Source organism: Lactuca virosa, chromosome 8 (assembly GCF_052849685.1).
Source record: "Lactuca virosa cultivar CGN04683 chromosome 8, Lactuca_virosa_CGN04683_v6, whole genome shotgun sequence".
NCBI lineage: Eukaryota > Viridiplantae > Streptophyta > Magnoliopsida > Asterales > Asteraceae > Lactuca > Lactuca virosa.
The window spans coordinates 299,783,500-299,810,707 of record NC_136433.1 but is presented as its reverse complement, the minus strand read 5'-3'; the positions used below and the strand labels follow the sequence as shown (position 1 = coordinate 299,810,707).

Genomic DNA, 27,208 nt, shown 5'->3' with positions numbered 1-27,208 from the left:
CAAGACATTTTAGAGACGTGATAACAATTTTAGATCCTCGAAAGAAAAATACATGGGCAAACAAGAAAAGGAAAACAAACATGACGACCAATGCACTTTTTGTGGAAGGAATGGTCACAAACGAGAAAGGTGTTTCAAACTAGTTGGTTATCCCGATTGGTGGCCTGAGAAGAAAGACGAGAAGACAAAGCCGAAGGCAGCATGTGTTGACACTCGAACAAGCTCTATACCTGGGCTAAATTAGGAACAATACCAAGAGTTTGTGAAGTTTTTTTTTGAGTTTGAGCAATAATGTTGAGCCAAAATCTGAGGCCAACATGACAGGTAATGGGGATGATGTGTGGGTTGTTGACACGGGTTGCAACAAATACATAATTTACAAACCCATCCTTCTTAAAAATAAGAAGGGAATCTCAAATGAGGCTCCTGTCGTTATACCAACTGGGGATGCAATCCCTGTTTAGGGAAAGGGAGATTTTTTGCTGCCAGGGGAAGCAAAATTAAAAAGGGTACTTTATATTCCTAATTTTAAGCATAAACTTCTTTCTGTTAGTAAAATATGCAAGGATTTCCAATGTGCTGTAACCTTTTCCCTACTTTTTTTTTGTCATGTAGGGGCTTCGAACGAGGAGCTTGATTGGATCGGATAAGTGCCAAGGGGGGTTGTATCTCATGGACATGTTCAAGAAGGGAAGACGAGTCATGATGACCACAACGAATACATGGCATAAAAGATTAGGACATGCTTCAAGGGATAAACTCTCCAATATCAATCTCTTTAAAAATAATTCTAGTAAACTTAGCAATGTCTTTTGTGATTCGTGCTAAGGCCAAACATGTTCGTAATCCTTTTCCAAACAGTTTTATTGAAAGCAATGGTTGTTTTGAACTCATTCATTGTGACATTTGGGAAGGTTATCGGGTTCCTTTATACACATGTGCAAATTTTTTTCTCACCATTGTTGATAATTATAGTAGATCGGTATGGGTCATCCTAATAAAACACAAATGCGATGCTAGTCAATGTTTAGTGAAATTTCATAAGCTTGTTGAGGTTCAATTTGGGAAACAAATCAAGAGGGTTAGATGTGACAAAGATGGGGAGTTTACATCCAACTCCATGATTGCTTTTTATGATAAAAATGGAATCTTGTTAGAGACTACCTGCCCTCACACCCCACAACAAAATACAGTAGTAGAAAGGAAACACAGACACTTGCTCGAGACAGCACGCGCCTTACACTTGAGGCAAATATTCCAAAAAGGTTTTGGGGAGAATTTATCTTAACCGCTGCATATATAATAAATCGTCTTCCATCAAAGGTGATTAAAAACAAGACTCCTTACGAACTAGTTTGGAAAGAAGAACCCAAATATGAGCATTTGAGAGTTTTTGGGTGCTTAGCTTATTTCAAAAATACCAACACTAAGGGGGATAAGTTTGAAGAAAAAGGGAAACACAGGGTTTTTTTGGGTTACTCGCAAGGAACAAAGGGATACAAAATTTACGGCATTAAAAGTAAGAAAATCATTGTGAGTCGGGACGTGTTATCTCTTGAAGAAAATTTTCCTTTCAAGAACATCGCCGGAAGCCCTGATTGCAACAAAGATGAGCCAACCAAAGTTCATGATGATTTTGAGTTCACCAACTCCAATTTGGACAGCGGTGAACAAAAAAATTGTTTTGATGAACCGCCACAAGATTCTCCTAGCACCACATCAGAAGATATAAGGACTGAAAAAGAAAACATTGCTCAACATGAAAATAATTCTTTTGCAAATGACAGTCCTATTTTGGGTCAAGAAATCGAAGAGGACCATGACATTCCTCATGAAGAACCGGAACCAAGAAGCAAAAGGGTTAGAACACAACCGGTTCACCTTAATGAATACGTCGTGAATCTCCCCCTTCGGTCACAAATTCCCAACCCGGCTCCAGTCAAGCAAACTCGACGGTACACCCTATATCTCATTTTGTTTCCTATGATAAACTCTCATTCTCACAAAGCTTTTCTAACAACAATAAGTTCTAATCATGAACCAAGTTGTTTTGAACAAGCTACACAGGATGAGAAATGGCGGAATGCCATGCAGCGAGAAATAAAGGCTCTTGAAAAGAACAGAATGTGGACTTTGGAAGAATTGCCAAAGGAAAGTGAACTATAGAGTCAAAATGGGTTTATAAGACAAATTTCAAATCTAATGGAAAGCTTGAGAGATACAAATCCAGACTCGTCGCTAAAGGATTCACACAAATGGAAGGAGTGGACTATCATGAAACTTTTGCTCCAGTTGCCAAGCATGTCATTGTTCAAACTCTATTAGCTGTTGCAACCAAGAAAGATTGGATCATCCATCAACTAGACGTCAACAATGCATTCTTACATGGAGACCTAGATGAATATGTCTACATGAAGATTCCTAAAGGGTTTGCAAAAGAAGGAGAGACTAGGGTATGTTATCTTCGGAAATCTCTTTACGGGCTTAAGCAAGCATCAAGGGACTGGTACAGAAAGTTAACAAGTTTTCTTCTCTCCTTGAACTTTGAACAGTCAAAGGCCGATCATCCCTTTTTCACATATCAAAAGGTAGGTGTCTATATTGCTATCCTCATTCATGTGGATGAGGTCATCATTATTGGGGATAATTCTGAAAAGATTCAACAAATAAAACAGCTTGACAATGAATTTAGTATAAAAAATCTTGCCCACCTGAAATATTTTCTTGGCATTGAAGTAGCCAAAACAAGGAATGGTTTAGTTTTGAGTCAACGGAAATACATCTTGGATATCTTAAAGGATAGTGGGATGTTGGGTTGTCGGCCAAGTGCATTTCCCTTCGAGTAAGGAACCAAACTAGACAAAGGAGAAGAAGAAGCTCGAGTTGATGCTACCCAATACCGAAGACTTGTGGGAAGATTGTTGTATTTACAAGCTACCCGACCTGATGTCACATATGCAGTAAATGTCCTAAGTCAATTTGTATCGGACACTCGACAATACCATTTGGAAGCTGCAAATCGAGTCTTAAGATACTTAAAAGGAACACCCGACCAATGGATTCTTCTTCCCCACGAAGGACCTTCAACTTTGACTGCCTACTGTGACTCAAAATGGCTTAGGTGCCCTTTCACAAGACGATCCGAGGCAGAATATAGAGCGATGGCTTCCACTGTTAGTGAAATCCTTTGGGTGAGATGGTTACTCAAAGATATGCAAGTTCAACTTACAACACCAACGTCTTTGTTTTGTGATAATCAAGCGGCTCGTCACATAGCCAACAATCCCGTTTACCATGAACAGACAAAACATGTCAAAATTGACTGTTTTTTGTTCGTGAACTTGTGGAGACCAAAGGCATAGAGCCTCAACCAATTGAAAGTAAACTCCAACTTGCTGACCTCCTGACCAAGGGTCTCGGCACGCAACAACTTCGTTCCTTACTAAACAAGATGGGCATTTGCGACCTTCATGTTCCATCTTGAGGGGGAGTATAGGATTTGCTCTATTTTCGTCCATATATTCTCTCCTTAATTCTTGGTCTATCAATTCTCTCTTTCCTTGTTTAGATGATTGTTAGGCTTATTTATTTCCTCTCAGGTTGTAATCGTTGTAAGAAGAAATCAATCAAAAGACCAAAGTCATTCTTGAGTTTTGTTAACCATCAATTTATAGAATGTTAGCCCAAATCTTGTATCATGGACTGCCAAGAAAAAAACGACCGTCTCACGATCAAGCAGTGAAGCTGAATATCGTGCCCTTGCTAGTACTACTGTGGAACTTAGATGGTTCTCTTACTTGTTTCGTGAGTTGGATATCTTTCTTCATCCTCTCTAACTTTTGTGATAACTTATCGACTTTATATATGGCTTGCAATCCAGTATTTCATGCTCGTAATCGTCACCAGTGGCAGCCCTCGGGTTGTGTGATTGGTGTGGTCGCATGGGCCTGCGATTTGAAAGGGCCTCCGAAATTTAGGGACAATATATAGTAATGGTGTTGGTATTTTCATAAAATACATTTTTATGTGTTATTATTAAAGAAAATTAGCAGTTAGCTATATACCTAATGTAACATTTGGTTGCAATCTTGATGTAATTTAATTGTGAAAAAAATAACAAAAAATCAAAAAATCAAAAACTTATCATGAATTCTATAACTTATCAATAATTTAAGGAAAATATCTGTATATATAAAAACTACATATATGTTTCTAATATAAGTTCAAGCAAACGTTATAGTTTTTATAAAACTCACCAAAAGATCAAACCCTAACAAACCTAGTAATGATGACAGTAGATCTCGGTATTGTTCGTCTCTATCATCAAAATAAAACATTCCATCTTATGGTTATCTTATGAAGAGATGTTGAACAGGATCTACTCCCATTGGTAGAGAATTATTTATCTAAACTGTTCCAAAAGGCAAGAGGATCTTTGCATGTTTTGACTTTCTTCTAACACAATAAGCACCTGGTATTATTGATGTAGAAGTTGCATCTGTAAGAGGAACCAAATTGAGATTCCTAACTTTGTTGATCATCAGGATAGGAGCAAGCTTCAATTCTTGTGCATGAATTCCCTTATGGTTTTTGATAATGCCTTGAATTTCTAACCACTTATCTATTTTTAACAAGATCGGATACAAGAATTCTTTCAGGGTTTTGAACACCTCACTTTCACAATTTGATCAAGAGGAAATCTCCTTTTGAATGTCAACATACTTTGAGAGGTCAATTTTTGAAAGAATCTTTTGAACATTTTTCTTCTTTTCAACCTCAACATTGAACTGTTGAAGCATTGACCTATATTCATCCATACTACCTTCAACAGAAGTCATTTTTGGAGTAATTTTTCTTTTAACAATTTATCAAATCATTCATTAATTGTTCAAAATCAATGCCAAGTGATAATACTCAAAATATCATAGTACAAATATGTCAAATGCGGAAGTCATGAGGGGAGGATGTTGTGTCATCATGTCGAGCCCTTCCTTTTCAAATCGGAAGTACCTGAAACCATTAACATAAACTATAAGCATAAAGCTTAGTGAGTTCCCCAAAGTACCACATACCACACAAAAAAGAATAAATGTTATGGGTCAAATCATAGTATTTCCATACAGTGTCGGGGGCCACATCCCGGCCTTACATACAAGTGCCAGTGGCCAGATCCTGGTCTTTCATATAATTACCAGGGGCCAGATCCTGGTTTTTCATGCAAATCAGGGGCCATATCCTAGTCTTTCATACAAGTATCACAAAGCAACTAACATTCTACTCAACAAGTAATGGGCCGACATTGGTGCCTTCTACTCATGGATTTAGTGAGAAAACTCACCTCAACTGTTGAAAAACTAGATAACGTCGGGGCTACTAGACCGGAAAAATCCCCGCTTTGACTAAACAAATAAAGCCCCGATTAATAATTGGGACATAACCCATAACTGAAACTCTACCCTATTTGTCCGATATCTAAGGTAAAGGGGCCAATTTATCATTTTCATTTAAGCCTAAACAAAATCATAGGCCCATCTTCAAAGATCATCCAAGGTCCATCATGGGCCCAAATTTAGAAGTAACCCATTACCATGAAAGTCTATAGTTCAAGCCCAACAAGCAAAGCCTAAAGGTTCAAGGCTTAAAATGACCAAAAGTTGGACTGGGCCATACGCCCTGTGTACTCGACCAATATGGGGACAGATCATAGGTGAGGTGCAGTTCGCGCAGCGTACTGGGCATTACACCCAACGTACACGTCCTAAGGCCAAAACAAATAATAAGATCTACTTATCATCATGGAAAAGCCCTGATGATCCCTCTGACTTACAAGGTACAATTCGGGAAGGATTTGACAACAGGAAGAGAGAGCTACTTATCATCATGGAAAAGCCCTGATGATCCCTCTATTGGTCTGTATAAACTCTGGTTAGACCCGAATGGATATCCACAGTTAGTTATGGAAAAAGGTCTAGTTGAACACGCCAGGGTTGGACCATGGAATGGTCTTGGGTTTCGGGGGCGTCCTATTGAAAACACGGGTCCAATTTTCTTGTTAGAGTTTACTGTTAACGACAAGGAGATGTATTATAGATTTACACTCAAGACTTCTGTTGTTTTTAGAATGCTTATGATGCATGATGCCATTATAATGCAGTCAAATTGGATTGAGCGAACACAAGAATGGGCTGCGTATGGAAATATAGTTGTTGATACATGTAGTCTTTATGGACGTTGTGGTCCTTATGGAATATGCACAGTTGAGAATCCGAAATCCGATTTATAGTTGTATTGAAGGTTTTGAACCAAGAGTTCTACAAGGATGGAATCAAGGAGATATGTCTGATGGGTGTAAACGCAAAAAACCTTTGAATTGTGGGACCCAAGATGTCTTCCATAAAATTTCAGGAGTAAAATTTCCAGATACACGTCATTCATGGTACAATGTGAGCATGTCTCGTGAAAAATGTGAGAAGGCTTGCAGAAGGAATTGCTCTTGTACAGCTTATGCAGATTTAGATATGGTTTGATGACCTTATGGATATTCGAAAGTATGATGATCATCAGGAACTTTACATAAAAATGGCAACCTCTGACTTACAAGGTACAATCTTTATATAATAGTGAATCCTACTACATGCTAAAACATATTGATAATAGAAAGGATGTGGATTTAATTAAGTGAACCTTTCTGAGAATTGGTTTACACAATCGTTTATAAGGCATCTTGACAAATAAAATAAATAAACTATGTTGGTGTTCTACTCGTTTGCTTTGTAGTCTTACTAATTCTTGTATTTATTGAAAAAAGGCAAATCCGGTGTTAACAAGAATAAGGCACTTCTCATTATTGTGCTTTCCGTTTCTTCAGCAGCAATGCTTGTGTCTGCAGTAGCATATGCTTGTAGGAAGAAAATGAAAATGCCTCACAAGAAAGGACGAGGTAAACATAAACAAGTCATTTTTTATGCTTCAAGAAATGAAACATTAACAAACATTATGACTACGTACAAGTTTGTTTGAGTATGATTTTTGGCAGATTCATTTAATAATGAGAAGTGGAAAGTGAACTTGTGTAGGGAACAGGGGACACGCATTTGATAAGGATAAAGTTCAGACGGAAAACTTTGATGAATTACCTTTTTTCAGCCTGTATGGAATAGCAAAGGCTACTAATAACTTTAACATTGACAATAAGATTGGAGAAGGTGGTTTTGGTCCAGTTTACAAGGTAACATATTGACGTTTTCTAATACTTGAGGAATTTTTAAATCACAAGCTCCAATATATATATATATATATATATATATATATATATATATATATATATATATATATATATATATATATATATATATATATATATATATATATCCTTTAGGGTGTGTTGGAAGACGGAAAAGTAGTAGCTGTAAAGCGGCTCTCAGAAACATCCCAACAAGGACAAGAAGAGTTCCAAAATGAAGTCATTTGTATTGCCAAACTCCAACATCGGAATCTTGTGAAGCTCCTTGGATATTGCATTCATGGAAATGAAAAGATTCTAATTTATGAATACATGGATAACAAAAGCTTGGACTCGTTTCTATTTGGTTGGACTCTCTCTAATGCCTTACATTCACACTTGTTTTAGCGACTTGCATGTACTATAAGTAGTTCATATTGAGCAGATGAAACTAGAAGTTCAATGCTTGATTGGCCTCAATGCTTTAATATTATCCATGGTATGGCGCGGGGTATTCTTTATTTACATCAAGATTCCCACCTCCAAATCATCCATAGAGATCTCAAGGCAGGTAATATATTGTTGGACAGCCAAATGAATCCAAAAATATCTGATTTTGGCCTTGCAAGAAAGTTTGTAGGATAGGATGCCACAGCTAAGACAAAGAATGTGGTTGGAACACAGTAAGAATCTATAAAACATTTTAACAATTCCTTCCAATGAAAATGGGAAATTTTGAAATAAAACAGATATAATCCTAGCAATAATATGTGTTTATGAATTGAACTTGGGTGCAGTGGATACATTTCTCCAGAGTATGCAGTACACGGGCGTTTCTCAACAAAGTCGGATGTATTTAGCTTTGGTGTTCTTGTGCTAGAGATAGTAAGTGGGAAGAAAAACAGAGAATTCTCTCGCGAGGCTCATAGTGACAACCTTCTTGGACATGTAAGTTAATCGGGTAGACTAAAATCGATGTAAAACTACTATCATCTTAACATCACCCTTTGACATACTTATATGATCTATGTTGGGTTTCGATCAGGCATGGAGACTCTATAAGGAAGGCAAGTCCATTGAACTCATGAGTGTATCTTTATGTAACTCATGTGTCGTATCTGAAATACAACGATCAATACATGTTGGATTATTGTGTGTTCAACATCATCCAGAAGATAGGCCAACTATGTTATCAGTGGTTCTTATGCTGATTAGTGATGGTGTATTGCCTCCACCTAAACAACCAGCCTTTTTCACCGAAGAAAGTAACGGTTTACTTAACTCTGTTTCATTGTTGGATGATGAATACATGATAACACTATTGTATCCTAGATAGATCGCATGTTGGCATGTACATATGCTAGACGTACAAATACACGTTGTAGAAAACTATATTCATCTCCACATGTTGTTGGGTTCCATAACTTAAATTATATAAAAAGCTCACTTGTTAACTTTATAGATAGTTAGGGATTGTTTAGTAAAGTGTAAAAGACCTGTAGATGCTTATGTATGTGATGATATGTTATAGGTTGTTTCCAATAGACATGTGTTCCTTGCAGGTAATATATTAATGTATTCACATCATATTTTGTGGATAGCTACTATTAGGTGAGTTTCACGACTCTATGTATGTTGTAACGTCATGTTCTAAAACAATAGCATAAATAATATATGATCTTGTGAATAATCTAGTATGTAAAACTTATGAAGTGTATTAATGTTGTAAAATACGACGGATCCAAATTGACTTAAATAATATTAGCTCAATGCGGAATGGGATCAAAAATTAACAAAGCGTAATAATCACAACGTAATACGAATAAAATAAATAGAATAGAGACACAGGAATTTACGTGGAAACCCAAATCGGGAAAAAACCACGGGCGGAGGAAGCCGAGAAACAATTCACTATAATTTGCAGTGTTTACAGGGATTATGAAAGAGATTACAAATAGAGTGGGAGAGCTAAAATATACGGTGGTGTATCAATATATATATATATATATATATATATATATATATATATATATATATATATATATATATATATATATATATATATTTGATTTGGTTCGTGGGTTATTATTTCAAGCCTTCTGGCTTAGGCTATTTATAGCCAAAAGAGAACATATGAAAAGGAAAGAAAAAAAAAGCCGTCCATAATTGTAGGCGAAGAAGAAGTTAGGCGCCCCACATGTAACTCACCGTCCATTCTCATTTTCAATTTCACACTTATATTACTATTCATAGTCAAACTATGAATAGTAAATGATAAGTTACATAAATAACCCCTGAACTATTTGTCACTTGCTAATTTTGGAGGCAACTTTTCCACAATCTTCACCTTGACGTCAAAATTAAGCAAGTCATGCTTTACGATTAGTCAAAACATATAGCTCATCAAACTCTAAAACTTCCATAAGAACCTGCAAATTTTATATAGAGAATTTTTTTTTCCGAAAAATAAATAATACTTCCTCCACCTACGAGCCTTCAGGCTCAACTGCGATCAGAAACACCCACCATGTCCAAACATAATTTGAACTTGGCTATAGGAAGACTTTTAGTGAACATATCAGCGGGATTATAATCTGTATGAATCTTGTCCACAACACAATCACCTTTTTCAATGATATCCCGCACAAGATGATAACGAATATAAATATGCTTTGTTCGGTCATGAAACATTTGATCTTTACTCAAGAAGATAGCACTCTGGTTGTCTCAGAAAAATGTGGTCACCTTTATTCTATCATCGAGTTCTCCAAATAACCCCTTCAACCAGATATCTTCCTTAACTGCTTCTGTAATCGCCATGTACTCTGCCTCGGTAGAAGACAGGGCAACTGTAGACTGTAACTGGGCTTTCCAACTAACAGCACAACCATTTAGAGTAAACACATACCCTGTAATTGATCTTCGTTTATCCAAATCTTTGCCATAATCTGAATCAACATATTCGAACACCCCAGTGTTAGATTTACCAAAACGTAAACACATAGAAGACGTACCGCGTAAATAACGAAAAATCCACTGTACTACTTTCCAGTGTTCTTTCCCCGGGTTCTCCATGTATCTACTAACCATGCTAACAGCATAAGCAAAATCAGGGCGCGTGCAGATCATAGCATACATCAAAGATCCAACAGCACTAGAGTATGGAACACGTGCCATGTAAGCCATATCAGTCTCATTAGTAGGACTCAAAGCGGATGATAGCTTGAAATGAGCTGCAAAAGGTGTGTTGACAGACTTTGCTTCGTGCTACTGAAGCGTCTTAGGACTTTCTCAATATAACTTTTCTGAGAAAGATGCAAGATCCTAGACTTCCTGTCACGAATAATTTCCATACCTAAAATCTTTTTGGCAGCTCCTAAGTCCTTCATTTCAAATTCAGCTTTCAACTGGTCTTTTAACTTCTGAATCTCCTTCATATCTTTCGCTGCAATCAACATGTCATCTACGTACAAGAGTAAGTAGATCTTTGAACCATTGTCACCTTTCTTGAAATAAACGCAGCTATCATAGGTGCACCTGCTGAATTTGTGACTGGTCATGAAAGAATCGAACCTCTTGTACCATTGTCTAGGAGACTGCTTGAGGCCATAAAGAGATTTGTTCAATTTGCATACGTAGTTCTCCTTTCCAGGAACTGCAAAACCTTCAGGTTGTTGCATAAAAATCTCTTCCTCAAGCTCACCATTTAGGAAAGTTGTAGTGACATCAAGTTGTTCTAACTCAAAATCATTAGAAGCAACCAACCCCAACAATACACGAATGGAAGTATGTTTGACAACTGGGGAATAAATGTCAGTGTAATCAATACCAGGAATCTGACTGTAGCCTTTAGCTACTAACCGAGCTTTGTATCTTGGTTTATCATTTGGGTTGACAGGTTCCTTGAGCTTGTAGACCCACTTGCATTTAACTGGTCTCTTCCCTTTCGGAATAGGAACTAAATTCCAAGTACTGTTTCTTTGCAAGGATTCCATCTCATTTTGCATAGCGAGCATCCAATCATTTGAGTCTTCAGATTTGATAGCCTCGTCATAATTCGCAGGCTCCATTGCGGACTCAATATTATCAGCAACAATAAAAGCATAGGCAACCAAATCAGATTCAGCATACCTCTTCGGAGGAATAATCTGTCTTCTCGGTCTATCTCTTGCAATGCTTGGAGTAGTAGCTTGTGGTTGTGAAGGTGTTGAATCTTCACCAACAACATGCTCATCCGACGAAGAAGAATCTTGATGCTGATTTTTACTCTGATTAGTGGTAGGTGAAGTAGGAAGCTCCACCTCCATTTGAGCATTCTCTTTATTTGCTTCGGATGATACATCTGATGCATCTGTTCTTTTAGAAGAGTCAGCAACTGGTTGAAATATAGCAGACTCATCAAAAGTAACATCTCTTGAGATGATAATTTTCTTCAAATCAAAGCTCCATAACTTGTAACCCTTTACACCTTGATTGTACCCAAGAAAAACGCATTTGATTGCTCTTGGTTCTAGCTTCCCATTGTCAACCCGTGCATATGCTGGACATCCGAATGGTTTTAAATCTGAATAATTGGCAGGTTTACCGGACCATAACTCAAACGGAGTTTTCTTCTCGATTGCTCGTGATGGTGATCGGTTGATAACATAGCAAGCAGTCGAAGCAGCCTCCGCCCAAAAAGACTTTGGCAATTTGGAATTAGAAAGCATACACCGGACCTTCTCCATAATGGTGCGATTCATCCTTTCAGCTACACCATTTTGTTGAGGTGAATGGACTACTGTGCGATGTCGAGTAATGCCTTCCTTTTGACAATAGACATTAAACTCTTCTGAGCAAAACTCAAGTCCATTATCCGTACGAAGATACTTTAACACCAGACCTGATTGCTTTTCAACCTGAACTTTCCAATTTCTGAAGGTAGAGAAAACGTCTCCTTTATTTTTTAAGAAGAAAGACCACACCTTCCTGGAGAAATCATCAATAATAGTGAGCATATAAATAGCTCCACCTTTTGAAGCAACTCGAGCCGGTCCCCACAAATCCGAGTGAACATAATCAAGTGGTCCTTTCGTTGTATGGATACCACTTGCAAACCTTACTCGTTTTGCCTTGCCATATACACAGTCTTCACAGAAATCCAAATCAAGAATCTTTTGTTGACCAAGTAAACCTCTTCGACTCAATTCTGACATGCCTTGAAAACTCATATGGCCGAGTCGAAGGTGCCAAAGACGGGACTGATCTGGATCAGAAAAAAACTTTGACACAACAGCAGCATCACTCGAAATTGTTTGCCCGTCAAGAAAGTAAAGATCTGAGGTTTTTCGTTCGGCTCTCAGTTTGTCGGAACCGTCTTTGAATACCCTGAGAACTCCACCTTTACCAGCAAACTCGTATCCCTTTTTGTCAAAGGAACTGAGAGATAACAAGTTTCTTCTGAGGTCAGGAACATATCTAACATCCCCCATGGTTCGAATAACTCCGTCAAACATACGGATCCTGACTGAACCATGTCCAAGAACTGAACATGTAGTATTGTTACCCATCAACACATAGCCCTGGTTAACCTTTTCAAATGTGTAAAACCAACTTTTGTTGTGACACATATGAAAAGTACAACCAGAGTCGAGTATCCAATCACCAGTGGAATCCAGTTTATCTGAATAAACTGTCAAAAGTTCTCCAATACCTTCGACCTCAGCTAGATCGGCTTCACCCGAAGTGCTAGCTTGTTTACCATTTGCTGCCGTCTTCTCTTTTTCTTTGTTCTTCAACTTGAAGCATTCTTCAAGCACATGTCCCTTCTTGTGACAATAGTTGCAAAACTTTCGTTTGCCTTTTGACTTGGATCTGGTTCTGTTGGAAGATTGAGAAGTTCTACTTCTCTCTGTTGTTCTTCCTCTGGCATTCAAACCTTCGGCTTTAGCATCACTTGAACCACCACCAGTAATATGCTTCATCTTCTCTTTTGAATCCAAAGCTGTATAGACTTCATCTAAAACTAGAGTGTCACGGCTATAGATAATAGTATCACGAAAATGGCTATAGGATTCTGGCAACGACGATAGTAAGAATAGAGCCAAGTCTTCATCTTCATACTGAACATCCATATTCTCTAAGTTATTTACTAACTCTTTAAATGTGGATATATGTTCAGTTAAAGAGCCTCCTTCAATCATCTTGAGATTGAACAACCGTTGCTTCAAATGCAACTTGTTTGGTAAGCTCTTGGTCATCAACAGTTGTTCCAACTTTAGCCATAAAGAAGCCGCTGACGTTTCTTTTAGAACATCTTGCAAAACATCGTTTGACAAGTGCAAACGAATTTGGGATAAAGCCTTCAGATCTTTCATCTCCTTTTCTTCTTCGGTCCATGTATCGGGCATCTTATTGAAACCCAAGAGCGCCTTGTGTAAATCCATCTGAATGAGAATGTCTCTCATCTTTACTTGCCACAACGGAAATCGGGTGTTACGATCCAGTAGTGGAATATCGTATTTTACCGAAGACATGATTAATTACTTGATAAAATGATCCCAACGAGCTAATATCACAACCCGGATGCTCTGATACCAATTAAGAACTTAATGTGTTAAGGAGGGGTATTTTTGTACATTTTGCTTATAGATATTAAACCTTGTATAGTTAAAGGTGTGGAACATGAATGTCAATATTGATGTAGTTGTGAAATATAGAGAAATAATTGGATAATCTATAGGTATGGCTGGATGGATTAAGAAAGGTAAAGTAAGGAATAAGTAGTTAAGGTTTTACATGAAAAATGTGACACGTTTGGACATGGAATGTGATTTGTACTTGAAACGAGAATTTGTGTTACATAAAATGAATGACAACAACGTACTTTCGGTAAAATGCAATGCAAGTACAACTCGTTTCAAAGTAGATTTCTATCGACTACTAGTGACAAGTTTTCATTATAGGAAGCAAAGTATTGGAAAAAATGATGAACGCGACACGTCGATAGAGAAAGTGTGACGCGTTTGGGAACATGACGCATGCAAGTCAAGAACACGACGCGTTTGTGCCGACAGTGGGAAAAAAATATAACATCAATAACTCGCCATTTTACACTCAAAACACACATAAACCGTAGGGGAAACATAGGGGTGGTTCGTCATCAGTTCTGGTGCCAAGCCACCTCAAATCAAGGGGGAATTAAATGAAATTTGCACCAACATACAATCATTGCATCTAGATTAAGGTAATATCTCTTGTTTCTTGATAATCTTTGTATAAGTGCTGAAAATCTGAATTGAGGGATCAGAACCTTAGTTGGAATATGATGTTGTTTTTTAAGTATTTTAATGTATTAAGGTGATAGTAGTTGAGGACAATCTAATTACATTTGTTTGATACAAAATTCATGATTTAAGTCTTGGATTTGAGGACGGGTCACGACAAATTCTAATCATTTGAGTTTGTAAAATTATTGTATCAAAGTGTATGCCTTAATAAACTAATATATGAAAGACGATTATTTCATGGAATATAAATAATTTGGCATGAGAATGTAGTTATGAAATATATTTGTGAATAAGAAGCTTGTACCTTCGGTTAAGGTACTTAAATTTTGAAATTTATAAAACAATGTTGCTTAGTTTATGTCTTAATGGGTTAAGCCAAATATGTAGATATAATACATGGAATTAGGGCTGTAAACGAATTGAACGTTCGGCGAACCGTTCGTGAACTGTTCGGCGGGAAGTTCGTTTATGTTCGTTTATTTAATAAATGAACGAACATGAACACAAATTCTCGTTCGTTTACTTAAACGAACGAACACGAACAATGGTCGCATTCGTTCATTTACGTTCGTGAACGTTCGTTTATGTTGTCCGTTTATGTTCGTTTGTTTAAGTTTTTTTATGTTCATATATTTTCAATTGTTTTTTTTATTACATTTCTATATTATAGTTCGTTTATGTTCATATATGTTCATTTGTGTTTGTTTATCTTTGTTCGTTTATGTTCGTTCGTTTATGTTCGTTTAGCATGTTCATGAACATAAACGAACGAACATGAACAAGACAATTTGTTAAACGAACGAACATGAACAAGAAAACTCCGTTCGTTTATCCTATCGTGTTCGTTCGATTGTTCGGCTAACTTAAACGAACGAACATGAACAAGCCTTTGTTCGTGTTCGTTCGGTTCGTTTACAGCCCTACATGGAATATACTTGATTTTGGTGTGATGATACAATATGGCTTAATAAGTATTAAGTCATTTTTATGTTAGAAAATAGTTATATTGTGAGTTTTTTAAAACTCAAGAATGGTAGTGTTATTGTAATAGTTTCAGGAGATGAATCTAACGATAAAAAGATCAAGTGGTGTAACTTCAAATGCTCAACACGTAATAAAGTGAGTAAAGTACATTCTACGTTAAATATATACTACTAAGAGTATGTACATGTATATGTGTGTTGACTATATTATGAATTAAGTTTTAATAATACGTCATAATAAACCCTAGCAACCTTTATTGTTGTAATGATAAGGCTTGGATGAAAATTTATATCCTCAGAATCCTTGATGGCTGTAATATATTGGGTATGTGATATTGAAAGATAGTGGTGTTGGTTTTTATTAAAAAATTGTTTCAAAAACATAAATATAGCAACGAAAGACTTGAGATTTGAACAAAATAAAACTACATTTATTCCCACACAAAGATCATTTTGCAAGACCTAGAAAGATAAAAACAACCATAGAAAGAAAAGTGTTACAAACTTTGAAGACTTTGATTCTCATGAGAGATTAGAAGTTGATGAAGTGTGTCATGAAACTTCAAGGTAGAATCTCTCTAGAGGTATCCACCAGCAGTAAATCAACTTGATATGATGCTAGACTTCTTTTGGTAATAAAAGAATCTCTTAAGCTCTTAAGAAAAAAACTAGTTTGCCTTAAAAGAGAGTATTTAAGTATGATTTTCATCTATATGTTCTTAACCCTTTATGAGACAAAAACTAGAGAGAATGTAGAGATGGGAAGCCACAAATTTTGTGGTTTTTGGCTTGTGAAAGAAGGGAGAAAACTAGTTCTTTTAAGTCCTTACTTTAAGCCTTTATCCCATGGGTCTTAGCACTTTAATACCCATGCTTTATCAAATCAGCTAGCCATGCTTTCTAAAAGCATGGTGTGTTGAATAAATTAATCAAAAGCAAGTCTTATGTCTTCTTTATGATCTCCTTGAATATTTTATAAAAAAAAGAAGCTATTTTTATATAAAAACTCTTCTAATTTTTATAACTTATAAAACATATAAATCCATATAAGACAAAAAACCATTTTGGTCCAAAAAGATGTACATAACATAATAAATCATACATTATTATATATTTTGATACTTAACATTGAAAATTAATATTTCCATGAAATAAATAATTTATAATTAATTACTATATATATATATATATATATATATATATATATATATATATATATATATATATATATATATATATATATATATATATATGCATCAAGTTGTTGTTAGTGTGACCCTTTAGAATCATATATTATCTAGCAATATCATTCTATAATGACTCTTGGGCATATAAATCTTTCAATCTCTTACTAGCATAAGGCTCATTGTGTATTGATGTTAACAGTGGTGAACGTCTAGCAACAGTTCACTTCCCTGAGTAATATATGACTTAGTGTCATTCTATCAACATCCAATTCCCAAAAATCAAAGCATCAATTGATCTATAAGGTAAGTTTATCAGTTATCCATTTGTCATTAACATCCTGTTGAACATGAGACTTGGATCAGAACAATCTCATTTGTAGTTCAACTTTTGGTAACGCGCGTTAGATGTCTAACTCTTAACACATAAGAGGAACAAATTCCATCTTGACTATATAAGCCTCTTGCATAGTTCACACCATATGTGAAAATGGCTTTTATAACTGCCTGGTTAAGGATTAGCATTTGACCATATCTAAGCACATCACTCCCTACACTTAAGTTCCACTATGTATCTCAGGTGTTAAGGATACAAATATAGTACCTTTAATCAGTTATCACTCATAACTACGACCTACGAGATGATATTGATGTGGGTTCGTTCAATATTAGTTCTCTGATATGTACCTATGAAACTTGGTTACAACTACTTGCCTATTTTCATCTAGTGAGAGTCAACCAATCCAATTCATATTAGTCTTAATTCATAATTGCTCCCAAAATTATAACCGACTATGAACTTTTAGAATAATAAGATTATTCATGGATTAAACATGTTAATATAGAACACAAGTGTGACAACCGTCAAATTCTAGTCAAAGTCAAACAAGTCAAACCGGTCGAATTTAATTAGTGCCTGTATGTTAGAAGTTATTCTATGAATAAAAATGTGCATTTGTATGTCAAAAATTCAAGTGTCTCGAAAAATCTATGTGTTAACAGTGTAAAAACCCTAAAAAGGGAGTTAAACGCATCAAAACACGACTAAGGACCCTTTCGGGGACATAAAACAATCATTAACGAAGCATAACGGGGTTCACGAACCTTGCATTACGAGATTATACGATAATAATGGCTAAGATTAAATCTCTCCAAGTATATGAAATCTCTCCCAAATCTCTCTAAGTATGTGAAATCTCTCCCAAATCTCTCTAAGTATGTGAAATCTCTCCAAGTATGTGAAATCTCTCCCAAATCTCTCTAAGTATGTGAAATCTCTCCCAATATCTCCAAGTATGCCAAATCTCTCCAAGAATGTAAAATCTCTCCCAAATCTCTCCAAGTATGCCAAATCTCTCCCAAATCTCTCTCAAAACCTCTTTTGATTTATTTTAATCATTTGGGACATCCCGACACTTGACTTGGTGAAAAACCATTCGAAACGGAAAGATACATTGGAAAATAGCCTTTTAGGGCCGAAGTCCATCTATAAGGACCAAACCCTACTTGAACCGGAGTCCCCTTGTGTAGCCGCAACCATCTAGCCGCAGCCAGCTAGCCGCAGCCAGTGAGCCGCAGCCAGCAAGCCGCAGCCAGCGAGCCGCAGCCTCCGAACCGCAGCCATCGGACCGCAATGACTAAGGACTGGAACTACTGAGGACCGAGGCTGCTGAAGACCGCAGTGCTGAACCGCATCCGAACTCGCCTCCGGTCCTTCCTAACGAACCCGCCTGCGGTACCTGCTCGGACCGCAGTCCGTTTCCCTTCGGATCCAATTCAGCGACCAAGCCACTCCGGTTCCAAGGCTTCCAAGACCCAAAACCAAGCCTTGACTTTGGATTTCCCATTTTCCACCCGGTTTTCGACCACGACTTCGTTTTAAACCCGTTTTTCATGATTTTAAAGTGGAATTTTCACCAAAATCCATATTTTATCATTTTTAACCCCCAGGACTCTTATTTTATTTATTTCTCAAGTATTTATTAATTAAAAATCATTAGTTTATATTAAGAAGATATTAACCCCACAAGTGGGTCAAGTGTGCCCACTTGCCTTCCATGTGTCATCCTTTCAATAGTCCAACCCTATTCACATCACACAAACCAAGGTAAACATCCCTTCAATCTTAATTGCTCCAGCAACATTTATATAAAGAAATCCCTTGAGGATTTCTTGGTTCACTTTGATAAATCCTTCACTTACACACTTCTCATATCACCTCAAGAAAGCTTCTTTCTCTCTACTTTCCACCACCTTGTGCAAGTGTTCTTGATTTGCTACAGCACTTTTTGGTAATTATTCCATCTAAACTCAAGTGTCATTCCATAATTTCATAACACTCTTGGATCATTAACTCATATCTTAACACCAAAAATCGTTCTTAGGACCATCCAAACTCTCACGTGTTCATCAAGTGCTCTTGACTTGATACTCCTCGTCTTCGACCTTCCACTCTTCCAAGAATCACTCAAGGTGAGTTCATACCCCTACATTTTCTAGTTTTCTTCAGTTTTCAGTGGGGGAATACAAGTTAAAACACCAAAACACATTCAAAACTCAACTTGACAGCTTACAACAGAAAAGTTGTGACCTGTTCACGAACTGTTTTACCCAACTTAAACTTAATATTTTTCAAAACTTTATAATATTCAAGTAGTTCAGGTTTATACCTTTAAAATGACTACTTGCACACCTCCATACGATTTTTCTACAATTTATGGTGATTTTTACAAAACTGCCTATCACTGCAGCAACAAAATCCGACCAGGTTGTGAAAATGAACATTTTCACACTAGTTTGAGACCACCAAAAATTATGGGAAAATTTATGAACATAGTAGACACGTTTTCCAAATACTCAGAGTTTGCGGATTCAGTTTTCGACTTACGATGATTTTTCTATAATTACTCAAAAACAGTGACAGTTAAGGGTAAAACTGTCAAATGCATATTTAAGAGTTATTCACACCATGTAACATGTTGAGCAAGGTGTGTAAGCTTTATACTTAGTATTTCCAATGTCCTTTATTTGAAATACATATACATGCGTAACAAGGTTTCATACCATCATACAACACTTTTGATAAACTATAATAGGTATAGTTTTGAACGCTTCATTTGTCAAAGAAAACAATAACATTATCGATTTACAAAACGAACTTTCACTACACACTACGTGAACTCGTTAATGAATATTTGTGAGACATTCTCCTTCGGGGTACTCCAAGTACCACAGAAAAGTCCTTTAGTTATAATCAGAATCTCTTGGAGTGAGAACGTAATAGTTGTGTATAGATCTATACTGAGTCCGACAAACCCGCACCTGAGCTGCTTGCAACAGCTAGACCGGCAGGTCTGTGGTGACAAGTTTCATAACTTCCCGACGCCTGAAGAACGTCGCATTCAAGGCCATCTAGTCTTTAGTATGATTATAACATCTCGCATGGGATATTAACACAACATACAATTCACGAAAATTCTAAGGCTTGTTACTGTTTTATTTAAATATAAAACACACACCTAAGTATGATGATTTACTTACACATACTAGGCCTTGTTTCAATTCAGTTTTACAACAAATCTTTTAGAAAATATTGGATTTTCTGGAAACAAACTTGTAACAAACGTTAAGGAAACAACATCCATTTTTATAAAATACTTATGAACTCACCAGCTTTATGCTGATACTCTCTTTTCAAAACAACTTGTATTCTCAGGTAATCAGTAATACAGGTAACCGCAATATTTCTGAAGTCAAGACGCTAAAGCGTAGATTATTTTGCTACATTTTATCATCATATGTAATTTAATTGGAAACATGTATTTTGGAACATGTATTTTGGCAACAATGTAATCTTTTAAATTATATCTATGATGGTTGTGTTTTACTTTCTTCACTATGGTTATGATACTGAGCATCGCGTCCTCCGCCCCCGAACGTTTCCGCCGTTCTGGTTTGGGGGTGTGACAGATTGGTATCAGAGCTTTGTTTATAGTGAACTAAGTATATCGAACCACGTAAGATATACAAACTATAAACACAATGGGACAAAAATTCTCTGACGTAACTTTTCAAAAAGTACTTTAAAAATAAAAGCTTGTATTTTTATAAAAAGTACACATACAACCGCACTCATCAATTCAGTATCATAAAAGTATCAAGACAGGTTGGACACCACGGTCCAGCTTCGGGGTATGTAGTCAGATCTTGGATGAATATAGCCTGATCAACTATATTCAGCCAAGGTAGGACCAATGTATGCCGAAGAAGGATCATGGTGAGCAACAAGTCTACAACTTACCAAAAATTTCAAGAATCAAACTTAAAAATACTATAGGAGTATTTTAACACAAAAAGCCGTAGTCACAACTTCGACAACTAACTTCTTGTTCCCAAAGTTTTTCTCGCGACATTCCTCCTTATCCCCATTCTCGTACAGGTACGATGGCAGGATTCCACTTACCAGGTGACCCCTACTTTCCCAACTAAGGGAATGCCGGTTGGATCGTGGAAGACCCAGAGGAAGATCCCGAAGAAGAACCCATGGAAGACGAGGAACCCATGGAAGAGGAAGAATCAGTAGACGGTGAAGAAGAAGAGGAAGGAGAAGAAGACTCAGATGGAACCGATTCGGAACCCGAAGTTTACAATCCACACCCTGCCCCTATTCCTCCGCGACACTACCAGGGCCCGACGCCCCAATGGGCCGAAACTATACATCGATGGAGCCGAGAGCAAGGTCAACGACCTCCCTATGGCATGCAACGAGGTTTCTACGATCTCAGCAGAGGAGGGTCAGCCGACCGAGCCCTCCCTGTCATTGTTCACCGTGTCACACGCCATGAAGAGCAAACAAGAGTTAACACCCGACATCTCATGGAGGTTGGTGCCACCAGCCAAGTCAATTCCATTCGCATCCGCCGGTTGGATGATGAACACGATCGGACTCGAGACCGCACCGAACTTCTTCGACAGGAAATGGCTACGACCCAAGCTGAAGTGCAAGAACTCTGAGAACACCGAGCCACTTTTGAAGGACGCCTGGCTGAAGCAGAGCGCCAAGCGGCGGAATCCCGAGCTGAAATGAGGAACTTCGTGTCTACACTTCGTGATCCTCAAAGCTTCAACCGCCGCAAGTAGTATTGCACTGCTTGCTCCAGTTTAATCTAGTTTGCGGATAAATATTACTATTATTTTCTAGTATTCTAGGTCCGATCTCGCGATTTAAGTGTTTACACTTCCGGGATCTGTTAGGCGGTCAAAATTTTCCGTACATTGATATAGCATAGACCCTTGGTAGGGTCAAATTTTCCCAAGTATTGTATACTAAGTTATATCAATGATATTGACACGCTAATTGTTTTATTGGAAATACTATATCAAATTCATAACATGAACTATTTTCAGATAAAAATTTATTGGTGACCAACCTATGATCGCCCGAAGTATAAATCAAAGTTATATGTAATTGAGACCATGTCGACCTAGAAATGGTGGTTCCGCCTTGGATCCTGTTCCTTGTTTGGTTGTGGGCCCAGGCCAGAACCATTAGATTCGAAAGTTTATTTAATCTTAATTACATGTAAATATTATACATCAAGTGATTGTTGGTTGGACCCGGTATAGATACTATCACAGACATTTCATGAGAATCAATACTATCGAAATTCATAAAGTCTATATTTCATTGCTTATAGACTTCTAGTATGAATGAATTCTTACAACATTCTTACAAGTCAGAATCATGATGCATATAAAGAACTAATAATGTTTAGTTTAACACTCGACTTATATCAAAGACTTATTGTCTTTTCATTCTTGATTATGGCAGAAAATGCCACTTCGTAGAAATCCTAGACGCGGCGACGCAGCTGAGACTGCACCACCCCCACCACCACCTCCTCAGTTCGACCCAACCATGTTCCAGGCTGCGGTGGCGGCCGCATTGGCAGTCGTGATAGCCCAAATCAACCCCAGTAATTCAGGAGGTGCAGGCAGTGGTGCCTCGAATTCTAATAACGGGGACGGCTAGGGACGCTCAAGAGAGTGTACCTACAAAGACTTTACTAACACCAAGCCCAAAACCTTCAACGGAAGCGGAGGTGTCATAACGTTGCTACAATGGTTCGGGAAAACCGAGACCATTTTCGAAATATGTGCATGCCCTGAAGCAAGCAAGGTCAAATTTGCTTCATGCACATTCTCCGAAAGAGCCTTCACCTGGTGGAAGGGTCACGTCAAGGCACTAACGCTCCCAGTGGCTAATGCGATAACATGGGAAGATCTGAAAACCATGTTAATGAAGGAGTACTGCCCCAGGGCTGAGATATAGAAGCTGGAAGAAGAATTTTGGGGTCTTAAAATGACAGGCTCTGACATCCTGTCGTACACCTCAAGGTTCAGCGATCTAGCCATGCTGTGTCCCGGGATGGTTCCTACTGAAAGCAAGAAGGTGGAAAGATACGTATGGGGATTATCTCAACAACTCCAAGGACACATATTGGCCTCAAAGCCAACTACCTTCGACAGTGCCAAGGAATTGGCACAGCAACTCATCGACCATAACGCCAGCCATGGCACTGTAACGACCACCTCCGAGCAAGCAAAAGGGGGAAACAACAAAAGAAAATTCTGGAATAAGAAGAAGGGCCAGCCTACTCAAGACCCTGCCAAGAAACAACAAGTGGTTGTTGTGCACGCTGCCACAACCACTGCCAACCCCACTCCGATAAGACAATACGCCGGGAACCTGCCCAAGTGCAACAAATGCAGCTACCACCACAACGGTGCATGCCGTGAACTGCATTGCACCAACTGTAACAAAAAGGGGCACACCGCCCGATTCTGTAGAACTCCAGCCCAACCGAACACACAAGCTGCCAACGCCGGAGCAAACCGAACCTGCTATGGATGTGGAGAAGCAGGACACCTCAAACGTAACTGCCCAAAGGCAAGAAACCCCAACCCCGACGAAGTGGGCAGAGTTCTAGCGATAGGTCATCAGGAAGCCGTCGCAGATCCAACTATGGTTACCGGTACGTTTCCCCTCAACAATACCTACGCATGCATTCTTTTCGATAGTGGCGCGGAGAAAAGCTTCGTGAGCCACCAATTTAAACGCTTGCTTAATCAAACACCACAAACACTAAAAGACACATTCACCGTAGTAATGGCTAACGAAAAAACAGAGAACACTAACGATATTTACACCGGGTGTACCCTCATCTTAAATAATAACTCTTTCCAAATCGACCTTATGTCGGTCACCATAAAAAGTTTTGACGTTATCATTGGCATGGATTGGTTATGCCCTCACCATGCGGAAATCCTATGTCACGAAAAGGCCGTTCGCCTTAATCTGCCAAGTGGCGAAGCTCTCGTCGTTTATGGCGACAAGCCTAGCTCAAACTTTCAGATCATCTCTTGTATCAATGCTCAAAAGTATATCCGCAAGGAGTACCACACCTTCCTAGCCCACGTCGTAGATAAGGGTCAAGGAATGAAAGAAATCAAGGACATTCCGGAGGTCTGAAATTTCCCCGATGTATTCCCAGAAGACCTTCCCGGAGTGCCCCCTCCTCGACAAGTCGAATTCCGAATCGACTTAATTCCCGGAGCTACCCCCATAGCCAAATCGCCATACCGTCTAGCTCCAGCCGAGACGCAGGAACTGTCCAGTCAACTGAACGAACTACTGAGCAAAGGCTTCATTAGACCAAGCTTCTCGCCTTGGGGAGCACCGGTTTTGTTCGTTAAGAAGAAGGACGGATCGTTCCGTATGTGCATTGACTACCGCGAATTAAACAAACTCACCATCAAAAACCGATACCCTTTGCCTCGAATCGATGACCTCTTAGACCAACTACAAGGAGCGAGTTTCTTCTCGAAGATTGACCTTAGATCTGGATACCATCAACTACGAGTTCAAGAGGAGGATATTCCCAAGACAGCGTTCAGAACGCGCTATGGTCACTACGAATTTGTAGTGATGCCTTTCGGCTTAACAAATGCACCCGCAACGTTTATGGACCTAATGAATCGGGTGTGTCGACCTTACTTAGACAAGTTCGTAATTGTCTTCATCGATGATATACTAGTCTACTCCCGAAGTAAGGAAGAACACAACCAGCATTTATGTCGAGTCCTGGAGACGCTGAGGGCAGAGAAATTGTACGCCAAGTTTTCAAAGTGTGAGTTCTGGATTCGAGAGGTGAATTTCCTCGGGCATGTAGTCAGCAAGGAAGGAATCCATGTGGACCCTTCAAAGATAAAGGCGATTGAAAGTTGGGCAGCACCAAGAACACCCACGGAGATCCGACAATTTTTAGGACTCGCCGGTTACTACCGGAGGTTCATCCAAAACTTCTCCAAAATCGCAAAACCACTCACCGCCCTGACTCAAAAAGGGGTGACATTCGTCTGGGGAGATAAGCAAGAGGCTACATTCCGAACACTAAAACGAACTCTATGCAGTGCTCCAATCTTGTCCCTACCAGATGGAACCGAAGACTTTGTGGTTTACTGCGATGCATCAAACCAAGGTCTAGGGTATGTGTTAATGCAACGAGGAAAAGTCATTGCCTACGCCTCAAGACAACTGAAGACGCACGAGGTAAACTACACGACACACGACCTTAAATTAGGAGTAGTGGTTTTCGCCCTAAAAATCTAGAGGCATTACCTTTACGGCACCAAGTGCACCATCTTCACCGATCACAAAAGCCTCCAGCATATCCTCAATCAGAAGGAACTCAACATGAGACAAAGGCGATGGGTGGAATTACTAAACGATTACGAATGCGAGATTCGTTATCACCCCGGAAAGACCAATGTGGTTGCAGACGCTTTAAGCAGAAAGGAGTACTCGGGCCGCCGAGTAAAGGCATTAACCATGACCATCCACTCACACCTGTCCGCAAAAATCAAGGAAGCTCAGGAGGAAGCCTTGAAGCCAGAGAACGTGACAGGTGAAGCATTGAGAGGAATGGACAAAAATCTTGAAGTTAGGGGTGACGGAGTTCGTTGTTTCACGAACCGGATCTGGACACCAAAATTTGGTGGATTCAGGGACATTGTCATGAACGAAGCTCATAAAACTCGCTACTCCGTGCATCCCGACTCAGACAAGATGTACTTAGACCTCAAGAAGATGTATTGGTGGCCGAACGTGAAAGCTGAAATAGCTACCTTTGTGGGCAAGTGCCTGACTTGCGCCAAAGTTAAGGTAGAATATCAAAAGCCCTCGGGACTACTTCAACAACCAGAGATACCCGAGTGGAAGTGGGAGCGGATTACGATGGATTTCATTACCAAGTTACCTAAGATCGCGGGTGGACTTGACACCATCTGGGTAATCGTCGACAGGTTAACCAAATCCGCACACTTCCTACCAATAAAAGAGACAGACAAAATGGAGAAGCTGACAAGGATTTACATTAGAGAAATAGTGCGTCTTCACGGAGTACCGATATCCATTATCTCCGACAGAGATAATAGGTTCATGTCACGATTCTGGCAGTCACTACAGAAAGCTATGGGAGCTAGGCTGGACATGAGTACATCCTACCACCCACAGACTAACGGTCAGAGTGAAAGAACCATTCAGACGTTAGAGGACATGCTAAGGGCTTGTGTGATAGACTTTGGTAAAGCTTGGGATACTCATTTACCTCTTATTGAGTTTTCGTACAATAATAGTTATCACACTAGCATCAAAGTTGCTCCGTTCGAAGCCCTCTACGGCCGTAAGTGCAGATCGCCCCTGTGCTGGGCCGAGGTGGGCGATACGCAACTAGCAAAAGGGAAAATCCCTAACAGCGCACTCACTGGCCCGGAGATCATAAGGGAAACGACCGAGAAGATCGTCCGAATTCGAGAACGAATGAAGGCTTCGCAAGACTGACAAAAGAGCTACGTAGATAAGAGACGAAAACCTTTGGAGTTCCAAGTTGGAGATCAGATACTTCTAAAAGTATCACCTTGGAAGGGTTTAATACGTTTCGGAAAACGGGGGAAATTAAATCCAAGGTATATCGGGCCATTCGAAATCCTCGCCAGGATTGGCCCGGTGGCATACAAGCTACGATTACCACAGGAACTCAAGCACGTTCATCCTACATTCCATGTGTTAAACCTGAAGAAATGTTTGTCGGATGAGACCTTCGTCATTCCGTTGGAAGAAATTGAGATCAACGAGAACCTCCACTTTGTAGAGGAACCTGTTGAAATCATGGATCAAGAGGTCAAATCGACGAAACAAAGCCGCATTCCCATTGTAAAGGTCCGGTGGAACGCCAAACGAGGACCCGAGTTTACTTGGGAACGTGAGGACCAAATGAAGCAAAAATACCCACATCTATTCCCCGACCCTTGAAGTCCCACTCAAAATGCAAAATTTCGGGATGAAATTCCTTCTAACGGGGGGATACTGTGACAACCGTCAAATTCTAGTCAAAGTCAAACAAGTCAAACCGGTCGAATTTAATTAGTGCCTGTATTTTAGAAGTTATTCTATGAATAAAAATGTGCATTTGTATGTCAAAAATTCAAGTG

General features: G+C 38.8%; 1 protein-coding gene and 1 pseudogene across 1 annotated transcript; both read left to right on the top strand.

Moving 5' to 3' along the window:
* The first annotated feature begins 5,809 nt into the window (after positions 1 to 5,809).
* Positions 5,810 to 6,283, top strand: LOC145131654 (G-type lectin S-receptor-like serine/threonine-protein kinase At4g27290). The gene has a single exon (XM_079066313.1). The coding sequence runs from the start codon at positions 5,810 to 5,812 to the stop codon at positions 6,281 to 6,283; it is 474 nt and encodes a 157-aa protein (XP_078922439.1).
* A 52-nt stretch (positions 6,284 to 6,335) lies between these two features.
* Positions 6,336 to 8,558, top strand: LOC145131653 (G-type lectin S-receptor-like serine/threonine-protein kinase At4g27290; annotated as a pseudogene).
* Positions 8,559 to 27,208: the final 18,650 nt, after the last annotated feature.

Coding starts and splice junctions, on each gene's coding strand:
- LOC145131654 (XM_079066313.1), top strand. CDS start 5,810: ATGATCCCTCTGACTTACAAGGTACAATTCGGGAAGGATTTGACAACA.